This window comes from Xyrauchen texanus, chromosome 24 (genome assembly GCF_025860055.1).
Source record: "Xyrauchen texanus isolate HMW12.3.18 chromosome 24, RBS_HiC_50CHRs, whole genome shotgun sequence".
Lineage (NCBI taxonomy): Eukaryota > Metazoa > Chordata > Actinopteri > Cypriniformes > Catostomidae > Xyrauchen > Xyrauchen texanus.
Genome location: NC_068299.1, coordinates 8,210,917 through 8,229,329, shown reverse-complemented (window position 1 = coordinate 8,229,329; position 18,413 = coordinate 8,210,917). Strand labels below are relative to the sequence as shown.

The 18,413-nt window shown below is 35.9% G+C and overlaps 1 protein-coding gene across 3 annotated transcripts in view; it reads right to left on the bottom strand.

Moving 5' to 3' along the window:
• Positions 1-18,413, bottom strand: part of LOC127618044 (zinc finger matrin-type protein 4-like) — a 124,230-nt gene that overhangs the window by 31,553 nt on the left and 74,264 nt on the right. For 2 of the 3 annotated variants that reach the window (XM_052090272.1, XM_052090273.1), the window contains exons 5-7: positions 15,609-15,833; positions 3,547-3,643; positions 2,918-3,021 (exon numbers count right to left, since the gene is read on the bottom strand). In XM_052090272.1, the coding sequence (XP_051946232.1) occupies positions 2,918-3,021; positions 3,547-3,643; positions 15,609-15,833 (426 nt within the window). The remainder of the gene's footprint in view (positions 1-2,917; positions 3,022-3,546; positions 3,644-15,608; positions 15,834-18,413) is intronic. The other variant, XM_052090274.1, reaches the window with a different exon arrangement.

Here is an 18,413-nt window from a genome sequence, read left to right as displayed (position 1 = left end):
CCTAACTAACGCAGCCTAATTTTGAGTGGATGGATAAAGGAGTTTGCCTGGCTAAATAGATGAGAGTCTTTAGTCTAGACTTAAACTGAGTGTGTCTGCAATTTCGTCAGGTTTCGAAGAAATATATAGTTACGTCGACATAACATTGGAAATGTATTTCACGATTTCTGATGATATCTCCGAGGGGAAGCATATATAAGGAGAAAAGGAGGCCCTAAAACTGATCCCTGTCACACTCCATACTTTTGTTTGATTTGACAATTCCTCGTTTACACAGACAAAGTGGTAGTGGTCTGCTAAATAGGACCTTAACCATGCTAATGCAAGTGCACTAATGCCAAAATAATTCTCCAGCATATTCAAGAGAATGTCGTGATCTGTCGAGATCAGATGATAACAAGACATTTGTAACTCTGATAAGTACAGTTTCTGTACTGTGATGGGGCCTAAATCCTGACTAAAATTGTTCATATATATTATTTCTCTGGAGGACACTACCTGTTCTAGTATTTTCGGCATACCGTAAATGGGAGATTTGAAATTGGCTTATAAGGCCTTGTTCAGACTTTCACTAAAAATATATTTTTTTGCATATCCAGATTAGTTTTTGATAGTCTGGACAGCAAAAAACCACATCTGATTCAAACCACTTGGAGGTGTTTTCAAATATATTTGAAATTTTCAGTCTCTGGCTGCTCAATTCGGATTTAAAATGGTCTTTTACGTCACTCTTAACGCGACACAATGATGATGTCAAAAATCGTGACTGCAGCACTGAACATCACAATATTTACCAGTCTCCTCCATCGCTGAGTTTTTCTTGTGCGAAGGAGGAGTTCTGCACCGTGACTGGACAGGGCGCTTATTTAGAGAGAGAGATGATGCACCTCCTGCATCTGTTTTGAAAGCATCATCACGTGGGTATGCCTACGTCATTACCAAAGCAACCCATACAGGTAGGTTGGTTATGTCTGAATGAGCTAATCTGATTTGATGACTTGCAACTAATAGTGCGGACAGTCTGCCTGAAAAGATCTAATTTAAGAAAAAAATCTGATTTGCCTGCAGTCTGAACATAGCCTAATTAGCCAATTCCCCAAGATAAAGCTGTGGCTTCTTAATAAGTGGTTTGATAACTGCCATTTTAAAGTTTCTTGGGACATGTCCTAAGGATAGCAAGGAGTTAATACTATTAAGAATAGGTTCTGAGATTACAGGGAATACCTCTTTTAAGAGCTTAGTTGGTATTGGATCTAACATACATGTTGTGGCTTTTGATTTTTTTATCATTTTGATAAGTTTTGTTAGTTCATGACCTATGACAGCGAAGGATTGAAGTTGCTCATAAGGAAAATTATGAGACACTCTGTACTGTAGTGCTGTGACAGTTGATTGCACAGTTCCAATTTTAATTCTGATTATTTCAATATTATCAGTAAATAAATTCATGAAGTCATTGTGCTGCGACAGAATATCTGGTTCAGTTGAGGCTTTATTCCTAATTAATTTAGCAATAGTACTGAATAAACACCTAGGATTTATGTGATTATTTTCTATGAGTTTGCTAAAATATGCTGACCTGGCATCTGTAGCTACAGACACTATCCTTCCATGCACCGCAAAATTCCTCTAACTGTGTATTCATCCATTTTCAAGCTGCTCTCTTGAGTATGAGTGTGATTATAGTACCATGTTACAGGGATTTTTAATAGAAGGGGGGGGGCACTATCAAGAGTGTTATAGAAGATTGTATTTATGTTTTCTGTTATTACATCATGTTCTTCTAGACTTTTTGGCTTACTAAGTATATGACACAAACCTGGAAGTTTGTGAAGCTCACAGAGATGGTCAAAGAATAGTTCTAGCTGAAGATTGTAGATTGAGTGACATTAGCTGATCTAAGCATTCGGACAGCTGCTTGTAACTCTCTCTCTGTCACACTGCCTTGTCCGGTCGACCTTTATCCCTCTCAGAGGCTTGATTAGCCTGATTAGGTGCCGGGTGTGCGGAATCACAACCCGGCCAGCCCTTGGCCCTGCCACCCATACGTTCAAATTAGCCAGTTTGTCTGCTTCCTGACATCCAGTTATTGGAATACTATCACAATTAAGACTATGAGAAAATTACTTGAGAGGAGAGTGGCACCTTCCCTGGATGGAGTCACTCTCTCTTTAGCAGGTCAGGTCTAACCCAAAAACGCTTCCAATTGTCTATAAATCCTATGCTATTTTTTGTAAACCACTCAGACATCCAACCATTCAGTTACAATAATCTATTATAGACCTTGTCATCTCAACCAGCAGGAAGGGGTCCAGAGCATATTGTCAGTGTCTGATATTGTTTTTGAAAGTTCACACACCTCTTTACCATTATTTCAAGTGATCAATGACTGGCAAAGCCGGACATCATTTGTGCAAAGATGAATATACATTTTAGAATATCTACTTTTAGCATTAGCCAGCACTTGTAAATTTAATCTGATGTCAGATGACGAGCCCCAGAAATGAATTTAACAATTATGGCTGGAGTCTCTATTTCCATGTTCCTTACAATATAATATTCTATAACAAGGACACTTTCAACGTGATTCTCATTGGGTGCATCACTAAGTGGGGAGAATCTATTGGAAGTCCTAACAGGAATGGGAGAGTGGTGTCGCTTTGTTGAGCGAGTATGCCACTGAGACTTCACCCAAACACCCTGCTGCAGGGGCTCTACAACCAGAACCAAAGCGTGCATGTTGGTCACTGTTGTACTCACATCCGAAACAGCATCTAACTCATTAACCTTTTTTGTCAGCCTTACTATTTCCTTACATTTATCACATGTGAATCCCTCACTGCTGACGGAAGAAGCTATAGTAATCATGTGGCATGCAATGCACAAAACGATAACATGAGCGGATGACATGACTTACCAAAATTGTTTGTTGTTGTTGTTGTTATGGTTGTTCTTGAATGGCGAGGGTTTGAGATCGATGTGAATCCTTCACACAGTTGTTTGCTGTTGTTTTGGTGGTTCCTGATCAGCAGAGGATTGAGATTGATGCAATAATCCGTGTAAAACACAGAGGAGAAAACGAATGCTCGCAGTCGAAATGCGAGATATAGACAAGCGGAAACAAGAAAAGAAAATGGGTGCGCATGGTAATATACACGCAGTTGAAACAGTAGAATAGACGAAGCACACAGTAAAAACAGTAGAAAAACAGAGGCACACAGTGAAATGGCAAAAGGATAAAATGATGAACGTAGAGGAATAAGCAAGGCTAAGAAGGCAGCAAGCTACAAACAAACACAGACTCGTGCAGCGTGCCGGCAGCAACCGGAACATTTTATAGCGTATCAATTTTATAGCTCCATACAACAAAATTTTCAACAGTTATCTCATTTTTTTCAGTTTTAATTTCTCCCAAGGAATTTTAGGAAAAAGATCTTTGAAGTATTCGATACTTAGATAAACAACATGAGAACTCTATCAAGTCTCCTTATCTATCAAAGAGTTGGGTGTGAAATAAGGGGACAGAATTCAGAGATGTTCACTCACTTGTTTTGGTGTTTGGAGCCCTGCAGATGTGCATGATACTGCTCTATGGAGTTCAGGACCACATTACAAACACTGCACGAGTAACTCCGACGCAAACCTACAAAACAAAACAAAAATATTTAATCTCGAGAGCAGAACGAAAACATGTTCCTGCCGCAGCATTTTTAAAATTAGGGAAGGACAGGAATCTATATTTAATGCCTGCAATTTTGCTTCAAAACTGTACTCTCAACATGTCAATTATTTCCATTCCCATCAGATTCCACACGGAGTCAGTGCCATTAGCTCTGCAAATTTCTGCAAATTGTAACATAAAATTCTATGAAAGCACTTCCCTTGTGCATTTGTTTATTAAATAGTCTGGCTTATTTGATTATGCTTTCATTTAACATTAAGAGTTTTGTACTCTCAGCTCCATTTTACCATCTTGAAATCCATTCCAGAGAATTCCAAAGAATTTCCCTCAAAATCAGTGCATGAAATTCAAAAATGTCTGCAGATTCCATCTTGGCCTGGGTACATCTCATTCTGCAGTCTTCATGGAATCAAGTATTTGCAATTTTAGGTTTCTTCTGTACTGGTGGCCTTTTGATTTGTGGGGTTATGCGTTATGATGAACTTTTAGAGTGGAGGGATGCCAAGTGCTTCAGTTGGGGGAGTGAAACAGATGTGAGCTAATTAAAGGCTTTGCAGGTGGTATGTGGTACTAGCAGCAGAGAACCAAAAATAGGATGGATGTGAAGAATGAGAAAGTGAGAGAGAGAGATGCAAAGAAAAGCTCATGCAGAGAGACCATGTGTGCTCTGTCTTGGCCATATTTTTTCAAAGTCATCTGGAGAGTTATTTTTAATAAAACTGTTGTCTGTTCATCGATCTGGCAAAAAAAAAGTATTTTCATACTCTTTGTATTGTTGTTTACATTATATTGCTGTCATATTCCCATACTAAGAGTGCTCAAAACCTTTTCTTTTTTTTTACAATTTCACAGGTCCAGTGAAATCGAGGGAAGACGATTACATATCAGATTTTTGTTTTCCTTCGAATATATGTGTAATGTTGGTAATCAGTCAAGATTCCTGAATCCAATACATTTGATATATCAGAGTTTAAAAGTAGAATTTGGCTACACCCATACTCATCCATTTTCATATGAAACTCTGTTTTCAGTTTCATAAAGTCATTGTTGTCCAAAGTATGCAAAATTCCAAAGTATTTCTAAAGTCACTGTTAAAACCAAAACTAATTAGCGTGGAAGTGGCCTTAAAAACCGGAAAGATCTGACTTTTAATTCTGATTAGAGGAGCCATTGGTAAGCTTGAAGCCATTGCTTGGCAACCATAAACAGTGTATAATTTGGCTAATTAACCATTTTTCTTGGGCGAAGAATTGTATACTGATGTTATGAAATAACTATTAATTGAATATTGGTGTCTTATCGTATTGCTGTTGTTGCCATTTTATTCAAGAATATAACACATGGCCTTTCGTGGCTTATTGATATAACCCATACATTGAAAAATCAAGACACCATACATCAATATATTTTTTCAACAATTTGCCTCTATCAAGGTCAAGAAAAATTGACAGTTCATTATAAATTAAGATTAGTCAAAAGAATAGTGTTTTATCTTTCAGTCTCACCAAGTTCATGGAAATTTGAGCAAACCACAACATCTGTGAAGAATGCTGAGTTCTTTACCAGCTGCAACACCTGTTTTAACTGCTATGTGAAAAATGTATCCACTGATAAAACAGTGGCAATAAAAAATGTCCATAAAGTCTAAATGCCCTAGTAGATAAAGCCACTTTAAACCACATAATCCATCAAAGATTAGAGATAAAACATGCACTTCCATTAATGTTTTTTAGTTGTATTTAAAATATTTAAATAAACCTGTATGTAAAAATAACTTCATGTTCACAGAAATACACATGAACCTTCTAATAAATGTTGCTGGATGCTTTCTGTCAGTTGAGAGTGACGTGATACATGTTCACAGCTTGTGGTGTCAGTACAACAAACATATGGTCGGAGCAAATACGTGTAATGAATCCAAAACACTATTCATAGCAAGCTATTTCTATGAACAGGAAGCATGACATGACTGAGAAGTATTGCAATAAAAATGTATATAAAAAACACACTTTATGGGCTGCCTGATTTAGTCAAGAGAACTTTCTAGCTACTAAACATTAGTTTCTTCGGCATGTCTTTTAAAGGAATAGTCAAAAATGAAAATGCTATAATTATTTACTCAGCCTCATGTCATTACAAATCAGTATGCTGTCATTTTCTCTGTAGAACACAAAAACTGTTTTTTTTTTTTTTTTAAATAGTATGCTAGATTTTAGAGTGGGTCCTCTAAAGGCATCAAAAGAATTGTCCATATTCCAAGTTTTCTGACTTCATTTAATAGTTTTGTTAGTGGTCACCTCGTTGTTATGTGGGGAAAGAAATCGAACACTTTTCAAAAATTTTATTTCTATCTTCCTCAAATTTGATTTTTTTTTTAATTATAATTATTTGGATTAAGTATTCCTTGTTATTAAGACATAGGAATTTAACTGAAAATAGTAGACCTAAAGCCCATAAGATCACTGGATAAACAGACAGCACCAGCCACTTCCAAAGTTTACAAATGTCAGAAAACTTCATAAGTATCTGCATGTACACTCAGTGTTTGTTTCAGTTAAAAAGCTCTCTGTGACAATTCTTTCCTTCATGCTGGACCCCTAATGACCTCTTTGCATGGTACTCATAAACCAGCCTGGAAAGACACAGCAGTGGCTTTTAATCCCAGTTAATTAAACCAGCTGAAATGCCAAAAAGAGCGAGAGAGAAGAGAGAGAGAGAGAGAGAGAGATGAAAATGATCAATTGTGGCTCAGTTGTAAGATGAATGTTTAAATGAATTAAATTAAAGTTAGCTTTTAACTGCTGGCTCATGGGAAAGAGGTTGCACTTATTTTCCAACAGTATAGACCATCAATCGGTTTCTTTTCTCTTACCTAGGAAATTGCTACAACATAAAAGAGGAGAGACTCGTGAAAATTCCACTACATGTTTCATCTTGCCAGATCAGACAGACAGAAAGACTTGATTATGTGCTATTTTACTCATGTTCAGGATATAAGTATAAAAGCTGCACTATGTAAGATTTTCTTGGGGGGTAAAAAAATGAAAAAAATGTCATTAATGATTGATGTACATAAACAATCCGTGTTCAAAACAATGTGCTTACCTTACCCTGATTCATGTTTCTTATGGAAACAGTGTACTCACAACGCAAGTTACGCAATGCAAATTACGATTATTCTGACTAGCGCACCATTTCATTCAACTTCACATGTTCCTTTGTTTCATTGTACAGATGTAAGTTGTTCCATAAATGTTGTGGATTTATTGATTTGAATCTCATGTAGAAAAAGGATGCATTTCAAAGCAGTTCATTTTGCCGGTGTTAGCGCATTCAATTCACGCAGCTCAAGCAGAGAAATGTTTAGAGAGCAACATGCAGGTTGGACACCCCTATATAGCATAGTGTATGTTGATGATAAAACAACTAGATTTTCTGAACTGGAGTAATATACATTTAGCCATTAACGATATTTTGAGATAAATTGTGATAAAATAACTTCCGCGTCTATAAAGCACTAACCGGAAGTGACGATGGCCGAGGGAGTCTGGTCAAGCTCAAGCTCAGGTTACAATGGATGCGAATGAAGAAACCGAGTTCTCCGGTGTGGACGAACATGCCTATGATGGCCCACAGGCCTATAATTATGAGTAATACATTTGGACCTTGCAATTTACTGGAGAGTATAACGTTAGCCTACAGGGATACAAAATCAGATGGGAGGGCGGCGGGAGAACAGTTTGAATTGAAATGCGGGGGAAACGGGAGAGTTGGGCTAGCTTCCTGCCAATAGCTATAGCATTGTGCAAACTACTAAATTCATTTCAGAATGCAGACAATTACGTTACGACAACCTGTCCTAAAGCTCAGTCTCTCTCCCTCTCTCTGTATTATTATACTAAATAAATATTAAATATTTAATATTATAAAAAATATATTATATAAAAATATTATACTATTATTATTACGAAATTACACAAATTAAAGAGTTAAAATAATTAAAAGTAAGACTTACTCTGCTAAGTGCTCGTTTTCGTTGCACAGAACGTCTGCTAATGTTAGCACTTGGTCCTCCAGTCCCGCCCGCGCCAAAATCCGGTGTAAACTTTGACGGTGGACTTGATTCCATCGAGTGCACCGAGGGAACAGCATCAGTAATCAGCCAATCCCATCCGAGACTCCAACAAATCTCCAGGTCGATAATTCTCCGGAGTTAAATGTGCGCCACAAACGACCGAGTGTGTGGTAACAGACGTGGCAGTGAAGTCTGCTCTCTTCACCTGCACAAAACGCACCCAAGACCGAAAGGAAAATGATGGACACGATGTCCTGACAGGCTGGAATTCGTGCAACCAGCACAAACACAATAATTTACCATTATGGCTTCTCTAAAACTTTCTGTCTCTCACTACTGCTCTAACTACATCAACACCCAACAATGAGAGAGCTGACCGCGAGCTCTTTTATTTGCCTCGCCCTACGTCATATGACACGTTGCTATAGCGGGAAAGGCGTATTCCAGAGGCTAGCACATTTTCATCAAGATCTCTACATCAAATGAGATTTCATTAGTAATTTCTACATATGTGTTTTTAAAAGACCTCTGCAGACAATATAAAGTATTAATTCAGTTATAAATTCAACCTGCATTTTGCTCTTTAAATGTTTTCATAATTGATTTAGTTGACAAGATCAATAATGTAAAAATACTTACAAAAAGTCTTACATTGAGCTTGAAATAGCAGTATCATGAGTTTCACCTCTTAAATTGATAATACAATACAATACAATTCAAACATTAATAGTCAATAAATAACTTGAATAAATGAAAATACCATCTTAAGTTTGTCTGGAAAACTATTAGTATTAACTATAATGATGTTTGCCATTAACTACGATGGATTTTGAATCTTTCCAGCTTAAAAGTTAGTTTGGTAGTTTAAGCTGATTTACATGGTCTCCCATCCTGACCATTGCCCCAAAACACTTTAAAACCATAAAACCAGACCAGCCTGACTAGTGAAAACCAGATAGCTAATACTAACAAAGAGTTTTAAAATAAGCTGCAATCTATAAAAGCTTACATTACGAGTTAAAACAATTTAAGCTCAACATAATTTGTGGCATAGTATGTATTACCTTGTTTATTTAAAAGAAAATCTCTGTGGTTGAAACCTAAAATTCCAACCTACTTGCAGATGAATATTTTACAAGAGTTGTGAATCAGCACTGCTCTTCTGGCAGATGAATCTCGTGGTGTGAGGTTACTTTTTTTTGCCTGAGATCATCGATATGAGTTTAACTGGTGACACTTATTTTTATATAACAGTCTACAGCCTCACTGAACAATGCAAGTGAACCGTAATACTACAAAAGTAGGTCTATGCACTGCAAAAATAATACTAATATAAAAATGAATATATATATATATATATATTCATTTTATATTATATATATATATATATATATATATATATATATATATATATATATATAAATTACAGTACTTTGAAATAGGTACATCATAAACAACGAGTTGAGCATACATTCATGGGGATCTACCTTGTACCTATAGTGGCTTTAGATGTTTAAACGGGCTATCTGTCTGCACACTGATTTATTGTTCCAAAAATACTTTATTGGCTTACATTTGCTTGCAACTTTTTGACCAATACAGTAGGTCTTTGTCAGGCAAAATAAATAATAATAATAAAAATTAAATAATTGATCTGCTCAAAGGGCTGATCTATTATCAATGGGTAGTGATAACTTGTGTATTTCTGTGACTGGGGTAAAAAAAAGAAAAACACACACACTTAGGGATTCTCGAAACAGCAGCAATGTTATCAAATATTCAGAAGCCATGAATATTAGTAAACAGTAACTCCACCTGGAATAAATGAAAATTACAAATACATTGCAGTCTTTAAACATGAGTAACATTTGACTCATTAAAGCATGAAAACCAATGTAAGCTTCAACAACCCAACCAGAAACCATATTCAAGCATTATAGCAGGTAGCAGGTAACTCCGGCAAACAGTTAAAAATAGTAAAAAATCCATTGGGAGAGTGATTTCACTGTGCTGCTGAACAGCTGTCAAACATGTTTCCTGTTTTGCGGACACTCACGCGACACAGCCTTCCTTCTGAGCTTTCGGACATGACGTAAACACGCAAGGATGTTTGGCGTATGCCTGCAATTTTGCGCCACATCTGACCCAACAGCTCTAAATAAAAATAAACAAATAAAAAATATTTTATTTTTTTTATGTACTCACTCAAAAATGAACTTTAGTTTCAATTGTTTTTTTTAAATAGGTAGTGCAGCTTTAAGTACTATTTCAGTTCATTTGGTACCTGGTTGGATTGCAGACGGCAAGGTTTTTGCTTTTTGCGTTGAAAATATTGTGCGCAACTGTTTAGCAAATTCGCCTTTGTTGTTCTTCAAACCTTATTTTTCATAAGCCAGACCACCTTTACAAGGTTATTATAATAAAATGCAGTATTGAATTCTACAATTAAAGTCTATAATTATACATGCTTTCAATCATGGCTATATGGTCTCTATACAGTCACAACAACAATAATCCTGTATGAATGTCAATTTTAATCCTGCACTTTAAGGTGGATATGAACAGAATAGGAAAGAGACGCTGGCTCATCCTTGGCTTTTTTGAAGCACTTAAACTTCTCCTGCAATTTTAAACAGGATAAATCGCTGCACTTTCAATATCTCCCCTGCATGAAATGGCAGGAGGCTCTTCAGCACAGAGCTGGTATTTACATCCTAACACTTGTCACTCTCTCTGCTTTTTTGTTTAGGGGGAAATGAAAACCTGTTTGTGGTAGGAGAGGGCTGTGCTGTGCCTACAATTTTCTCAGCAACAAAATATAGCCTCAGTTGGAAGGCAATTACACTGAAATGTTCTTCACGAAAATTGCCGAAATTTTGGGCTGGGATCTCCAAGTAGTCACCTCTTTGGTGAGCCCTACCAATAGCTTGCTGAACCTGATGAGATGCTCCTCTAACAATGAATAGCTGCATATCTACAAAAAAAAGCCTTTCTTCTTTATTCCTTATTCTTTATTTGCTTGAGAGGGAATGTGCCCATCTGTACTCTATGTTGTATGCACCCTGTGTTAGCTGTGAGGACTGCTAATGAGGATGATGTAGAAGACAGGACAGGCCAACAGAACTCTTGACATCTTCCTGAGGGATGATCAAACTGGAGACAAAGCTCAGGATTTAGAAGCGCTAGAACTCATAAGAGTTCAAGACTGTGGATACGAGGCAAGGGTGATTTTAGAGGTTGCGCTGCAGTGAAAAGTACTTGACAAGGGCACCCTGCTGTGTGATGGCTGGGAAAAAATTATTCTATCTAATGCATAATGCAGTTGTTATAGTATTTAAAATGTATTTATTTTTTTGCCAGTTTTGACAAGGACCATCAACTACTTGTACTATTCTGTATGAATTCTACAGGATTTGTAAAGGAGGTGAAAACTACTAAGCCCCTTAGAGGACAGTGTGGGAATTATTTTCTGAAATAGTTTTGCGTTCCCTCGTAAAAGTTTGCGTTCCCTCACAATACATTTACCATGTTTTAACTACAGTATCCATATTTTACCATGATATTTGCTGTGAAACTATAGTAATAACACAGGAAAATGAAAACAATGGTTATACAATTGATGGATAAAACATGGATACAGAATACTGTATTAAAATCATGGTTTCTGCCAAATGGTTACAATCACTGTCACTACAGTCTTACTATAGTAAAACCATGGTAAATTTATTCTGATGGATTGCAAAACCATAAAGTAGTAACCATGTAGTAACCATTTTTTGTTTTTGTGGCAAAAACCTTGGTTTTACTATAGTAACACTGTAGCAACCATAATTGTAGTAACCATGTTTTTTTGTTTGTTTGTTTGTTGGCAGAATCCATGGTTTTACTATAGTAATATTGTGACAATAAAAAGTAATCATGTTTTTTTGGAAGAAACCATGGTTTTAATACAGTACACTATATCCATATACAGTAGTAACAATGGTTTTACTATAGATTAATGCAAAACTTATTGTGAGGGAACACAACTATTGAGAGGGCATGCATAAATATTTCAGATTTTTTTTATTTATTTTTTATAAATCTCTCCCTGTCCTCTTCACTAAACAGTTGTGACACTTTTGCGAGCAGTATTTCAGCCTTACTAACTACCTTCAATCCAGTTTAACCAGGTGCTAGATATGCTGAAATAGTGCTTGAATAACCTACGTAATTTAAAAACGTATTGTCACTGTTTTTAGTATAAACACACCACCTGTATATGTAAATTAGGCTTAATATAGATTGTGCATTATTCATAAGACTCAATTAAACCTTAGAAGCACAAGTGGTTCAAAATTTGCACTTCTGTCTACTTTTTTACTATAATTTTTACGCAAAGTGTTCTTTTGATCTTCCACTCCATGTATTCTTCAATTAACGTCTTTGACAATGTGAACTGACTTTCTGAACATTCAGAATTTTCATCACTAAACCTTGAATGCACATGTGGGTCCTATATGACCCATTTCTGTATTTTTACTATAGCGTTCAATGCATTTATCAGTCTTGTAATACATTGATTGTTTTCAATTTCCATGTGTTATGCATTTAAATATTGTATACTCCATGTTAAATACCATGTTTACATTCATATTTTTGTGTAGTATGGAAATATAAGCGAGTTAATTCAGATGATGCATTTTTTTACAAAGTGCATGACATTTGACTAATTAATGGGACATTGTAGCAATGTAGCAACTTTAGATTAAATGCAGAGTTCATGGCAAGGGCACTCCTGGAGCGCTTTTTTATGTGTTTGAAGCTGCAATTATACTTTTTCAGAACACTTCAGAACTCTGAACAACAAAAATCGCTATGCTCATGCAGTAATATAGAGCACATTTATTATAATTTTATAATAAGGTTATAATTTTAAATGTTTATATTTACACTTTTGAAATACAAATAAATAACTAGTCCTTTTCCTAGTCCTTTGTATTTTTATGTATGTGTTAGTGTGGGTTATTGAGACATTTTATATTTTACCACCAAACATGGAAATTGCACATATTTCAGTTCCACAGCCTTTTTGTCACCAAAAGTACTTTATTTTCTGTGTGTGTGAAACTCTTCAGAATTATACTGTATATCTTTATAGAGTAAATACATATAATACATGTATACATTTATATATACTTGTATATGTTTTCCGATCCACATGTGAATTTTAGGTGGGTAAATTTGCATATGTATTTTAGGGTTAATATTGTGCTATTACTGCCAGCGGAAAGCAAGTGAGAACAGAATTTAGTAAAATGAAAATGTGTCTGTACATGATCTGTTGCTTATAGCAACAGTAATTCATTGTGTAACGGAGAACAGCATTATAAATGGACATATGTCCAGTCATGTTGTTCAGGCAAAGGCACTTTTGGCATTTTAAAGAATCTGTTTAGGTGTTTGGATCGAAAGTATGCCCGATTGTGGTAGTCTGCTGCATCATCCACAACAAAGCACTCAAAAACTACCTGGAAGATATGCCGTTGCGCCAGTGCACGTTGTGTTCAGCACAAACTTCTGCACGCATTTGTGCTATTACCTTTTTTGTGTAGTTTATATAGCGAATTGTTAAAACAATTACAAAGTCCCTTTAGGACAAGTCAGGCCACTCTCCGGCCATGATCGTAATGCCTCCGGGCAGCTATTTTCTATGGATACAAGTACACCTTCTATCTACTTGAATAGAGAAACATTTTTTTTTTAATATTATAATAATAATAATATAAAAAAACATATTTCAAATTCACAATAAAATTGAACAACAATGGTATTATAAACTGTGCTTCTATAGCTCAGATCATGCAACAAAAAAAAAAAAGAATGAAAAAAAGAGGCTACTTTTCATGCTAATGCTCATGTGTATTCTGAAGTAAACAGACAGAGCTTGAAGTCGATGATCAAAAACTGTAAGGTGGGACTTCCATTCCTATAGCTGCCATATTCAGTGTTACACTTTCTCCCTTTCTTAAGTACCAGTGACCTGTCTCATCCTTTAATGTTTCTGAGAACAAATACTCCACACTATCAGCAGACACAATTCATTATTAGTGAATATCCCCCTACTTTATACGCTTTTACTGTAAACTGCAACAAGTTATAACAAGTTACATTAAACATTTTAATGTATGACTTTGTGGTGGACAGGTATGATTGTGAATAGCAAAAATAGCAAAAACATGACTTGTTGTCTTGCTTGTCCTCTTCATTGTGTTTGATGTGTTTGTATCCCTGGTAATGCAGAATCTAAGTTACCTGCTGAGCCTTGGTGGGAATCTGCATGCTCTTTTTAGACACTACTCTGATGACAGCAGTATTTCATGTCTGTGTATCCTGTTTAGGTTCCAGGGGGCTGATGTCCAAGAAACTGAAGCTCTGATTATATTTGTGAAATACTGGAACCCTTGGTATTTAAGAGAACTTTAGGCCTGTCCTTTTACCCTCACATATGTGCTATCTCTGTCTCCTAACTCATACTTTTGGCATTTCTGGCTACATGATCTTTCTACATATGTTGCTAACAACACTTTTAAGAGAGCAAACATGTAACTGAATTCCACTGAAAAACAAGCATAAACCAGACTGACGTTTTCATTTTAGTAGAAGAAAAATCAAAATCAAAACTCTTTTTAAAATGACAAGCCTGACAAGCTCATTTGCCTTAGGGAAAGTAACTAAAGGCTTACGGATCTAGTTTTGCAGATGTATCCGAAGGCGATAAACATGACCTTGTTCAAACCCTCTGAGCAACCACTGCAACGTGACTCCAGGTTTATTTAAACAGGCTTCTGACATCAAGATTCCTGGATTACATTGACTGCATGTCTAACGTGTCCATTGATTAGATAAATGTGAAATATGATTTTAAAGAGCAGGAACTCAGAAGATCCATATGTGGGGATTTTATTAAAAGGTTTTTTGAAAGGTATTTTTTTATTATTATTTTTATGTGTGTGAAAAAAAAAAAAAGAAGTTATTGCTAAAAAATACAGATAATGCTACTTACTTTCCCAAGGGGAAAACAAGATTTAAATCTTTGTTGTTAAAAGCGAACTTTGAAAACAAAGCAGATTGCCAGCTTTCTGATTCTTCTACACCATCACGTATAAACAAACACACACACACAGAGATGAGCTCATTCTGGTGAAATTATCCTACAAGAATGATGTCTGTAAATGTGGATCAGTAGTTAAAAATGGCTTTGAAAACACATTGATACTAGGGCTGAGTGGAATGACTCTATGTAAAAGTTTATAAATGTACTGTATAAATTGTTCTTAGGCACCATATAAAGTAGAGTTTATTTGTTTACAGTTGCCAAGCAACATCACAACTTGGCCCATTAATACAAAATTCAACTGATGTGAAGTCACAGACATGTATCTTTTACAACTATGAACGTGTCTCATCCGATCAGTTGTGGTTTGTGTCGATCAATTTCCAAACGAGATGAGATGGACTACCATTCGTTTGTAAATTGTTTCATTCACTGGATAATCCAAAATAGTGATTAACACATGGTTATTTAATTTATAAACCATTTTTGATTGAATTGGTAGGTCGATAAATCTGCATGGCCGATACATTTTCCCATTTGGAAAATTTGATTATAAAGGCCACGTGAAGAGCCGATTGAAACATGTAAACAATCAATCACAGTTCATTTGATTTGATATTGGCATTGGCCATTAAAAAAACAAATTGGTCTACCACTAACTATAATCACTGTAATATAGAATTACTACTACTATATTATAGGATTTTGATTATTCCGCCCACTCTTCTCTTTCTTTCCTCATCCTGTTGACTCACCTGTGCTTTCGTTGGCATCCAAACTGCCTGCCAGCTGCTCCAGCAGCCGTGCCCGCGCCGCATTTCTCTTGTGCTTCTTGCCTTCATAGTGTTGCTGTGCCATCAGCGGGTTGTTGAACCAGGCACCACACAAGCAGCAGTACTTGCCCGCCTCTCCGTGATTGGCCAACGGTATCCATGAAGGAGGGGGTGGGTCTGTGCTCAGAGGGGTGGGAGGAGCTGAATCTGCACAGATACAGAACACTTGTTAATAGAGCAATTCATTCATCATCTGTAAACATCCTGGGGCCCCAAAAAGTATTTGGACACTTATGCCAAACTAAAAATGTAATTGCATGAGATCAGGGCAGTAACCACAATATACTTTGAGGGCGACATGTCCCCCCGAATAATCAGATATGACCAGAGTTTTCCCTCTAATAATTTATGTCCTTTGTTGCTGTTCAGCTGCAGTCCATTATGCACCGCTGTCTAATTGTCATTAAGTTGTTGCAGAAATAACAAAATGGTTTTAAAAATAATCATTTTTACCACACTCAGTAGTCTAACATCGCTTGTCATGTACAGTTTGTGATTTGTATGTAATTCATTACTGTGAATCTGAAAACATTAACGGAGCCGTTTTCAGCATGTGTGTGTATATTGAATAGGAATTGAATGAATGTGATAATTTGGCAGGCATTTGAAGGCTTTTTAGAAAATTCTCTTGACATTGTCTAAGAAAATTATATAAAAAAAACACACAAAAAAAAAACACAAAATAGAGCGTTATCACCCATATCAGAACTACAAAATGATCAAACCTGCTAGGTTTTAGCAAGGACAGTGTCATATATTCTTAATGCAAATATTATTAGGTCATAATTTAAAATCAATTTAAGATATTCTAAACATGGCTTTATATCTTTCATTAATTCTGAATGTTATAAGAGACACATTTTTACTTGTCAGGACTGTGCTAAAAAAATGAGCCTACAGTTCAAGGAGAAGTTCACCTAAAAATGGAAAATGTAAGATGGCAAAATATCAAACCAAGAAGCATTTGAGAACACACAAGCTCACATTTCAAGCAAAACATTTCACAAAACGAATAAAAGGTCATTTATAAAGCACAGCAAGATTATATTAGCCTATTCAATATCAAACGAACAATAAAGATCTTGTGCACTCAGTAGTTCAGTCAACACTGCACATACACAAAGACACACACATAGCACTAAGAGATGCTTCCAAGCCTGATCTATTGAACAGTTATGCGGGTCAACAGCGGGTCAGCGCTTGCGCAGATGAGATCTCGCCCTTGAGTTAGGGAGCCCTCCTCTATCTTAAGAGAAATAGCAAGTGATCTTCCAGGTGACATTCTAGAGGACATTCCATGGGACTTGTAACTATGGTTACCAACCCCAAATAGCCGCAGGGTGTGACAATACTGCAGGTTCAAATGAGATAAACACACTGTGATTTTTACTGGTCTTTTAAATCACATAAAGACTAAAAAAGAATTATTTCTGTTAAAACGTAAATGTCTGCCTATACTTCACACAAAGCTATCGTATAGCTTTAAAAGTCTTGTAATATAGTGGACAAGTTGCATGGACAACAATGCAAAAAAGCCATTTTCTTAAAGGGATAGTTCATATAAAAATTAAATTTAATTACCCTCATGCCATCCCAGATGTGTATGACTTCCTTTATTCTGCTGAATACAAACAAATAATTTTAAAATAATATCTCAGCTCTGTAGGTCCAGTCACTACAAGTTAAAAATGGTCAAAACTTTGATGCTCCAATAAGCACATAAAGGAAGCATAAAAGTAATTAATATGATAAGTAAATACATATTTTTAGCGATATGAGTGGTGTGGGTGAGAAAGTTTATTAAATGTTTTACTGTAAATCTACTTTCAAGCAGCCCTCCTATGCAGGTTCACTAGAGTTCTTGATATTTTGCAAATGTGATTTATTAATTATTTTACTTTGCTTTGACCTTCCTATTTTTCTCTCTCCTTCCTGCACAGTAGGTGGCAATATGCATGAAGAATGAGAATCGCTAAAAAGCAGAAGAAGAAGATCTCAGTCCTCTCGTGAATACCACAAGGAGGGTTGGTAAAAGAAAAAATCTATTTATAGTAAAAAAGACTTACATATAGATGTGTTTCTCACCCAGACCTATCATATCGCTTCTAAAAATATGAATTTTACCACTGGAGTTGTATGGATAACTTGTATGCTACCTTTATGTGCTTTTTGGAATTTTGGAAGTTCTGGTCACCTTTCACTTATATTGAGTGAACCAACAGAGCTGTGACATTCTTGGCAAAATAAAGCCATACACATCTGGGATGGGATGAGGGTGAGTAAATGATGAGAGAATTTTCATTTTGGGTGAACTATCCTTTTAATTAGTATTTTTGTCTTGTTTTCGAGTACAAATGTGTAAACATTCTTAAAATAAGATACATTTGAAAAACAAAATGGCATTGTATATTTTATTTATATGTTGTATATATATTTTGGCAATGTATGTATACAGTATCTCACAAAAGTGAGTACACCCCTCATATTTTTGTAAATATTTGATTATATCTTTTCATGTGTCAACACTGAAGAAATTAAACTTTGCTACAATGTAAAGTAGTGAGTGTACAGCTTTGTAATACTATTCAATGGAAAGGAGGACAGGAAGCAGGTCTTCACCACAAGGTAAGCTTTTTAATGCCGACGTAATTTATACAATTTATCATAACACACAATATGACACAAGCGCAATGGGTTAGCTTGTCGTCTCTCTCCCCTGGAGGCCCT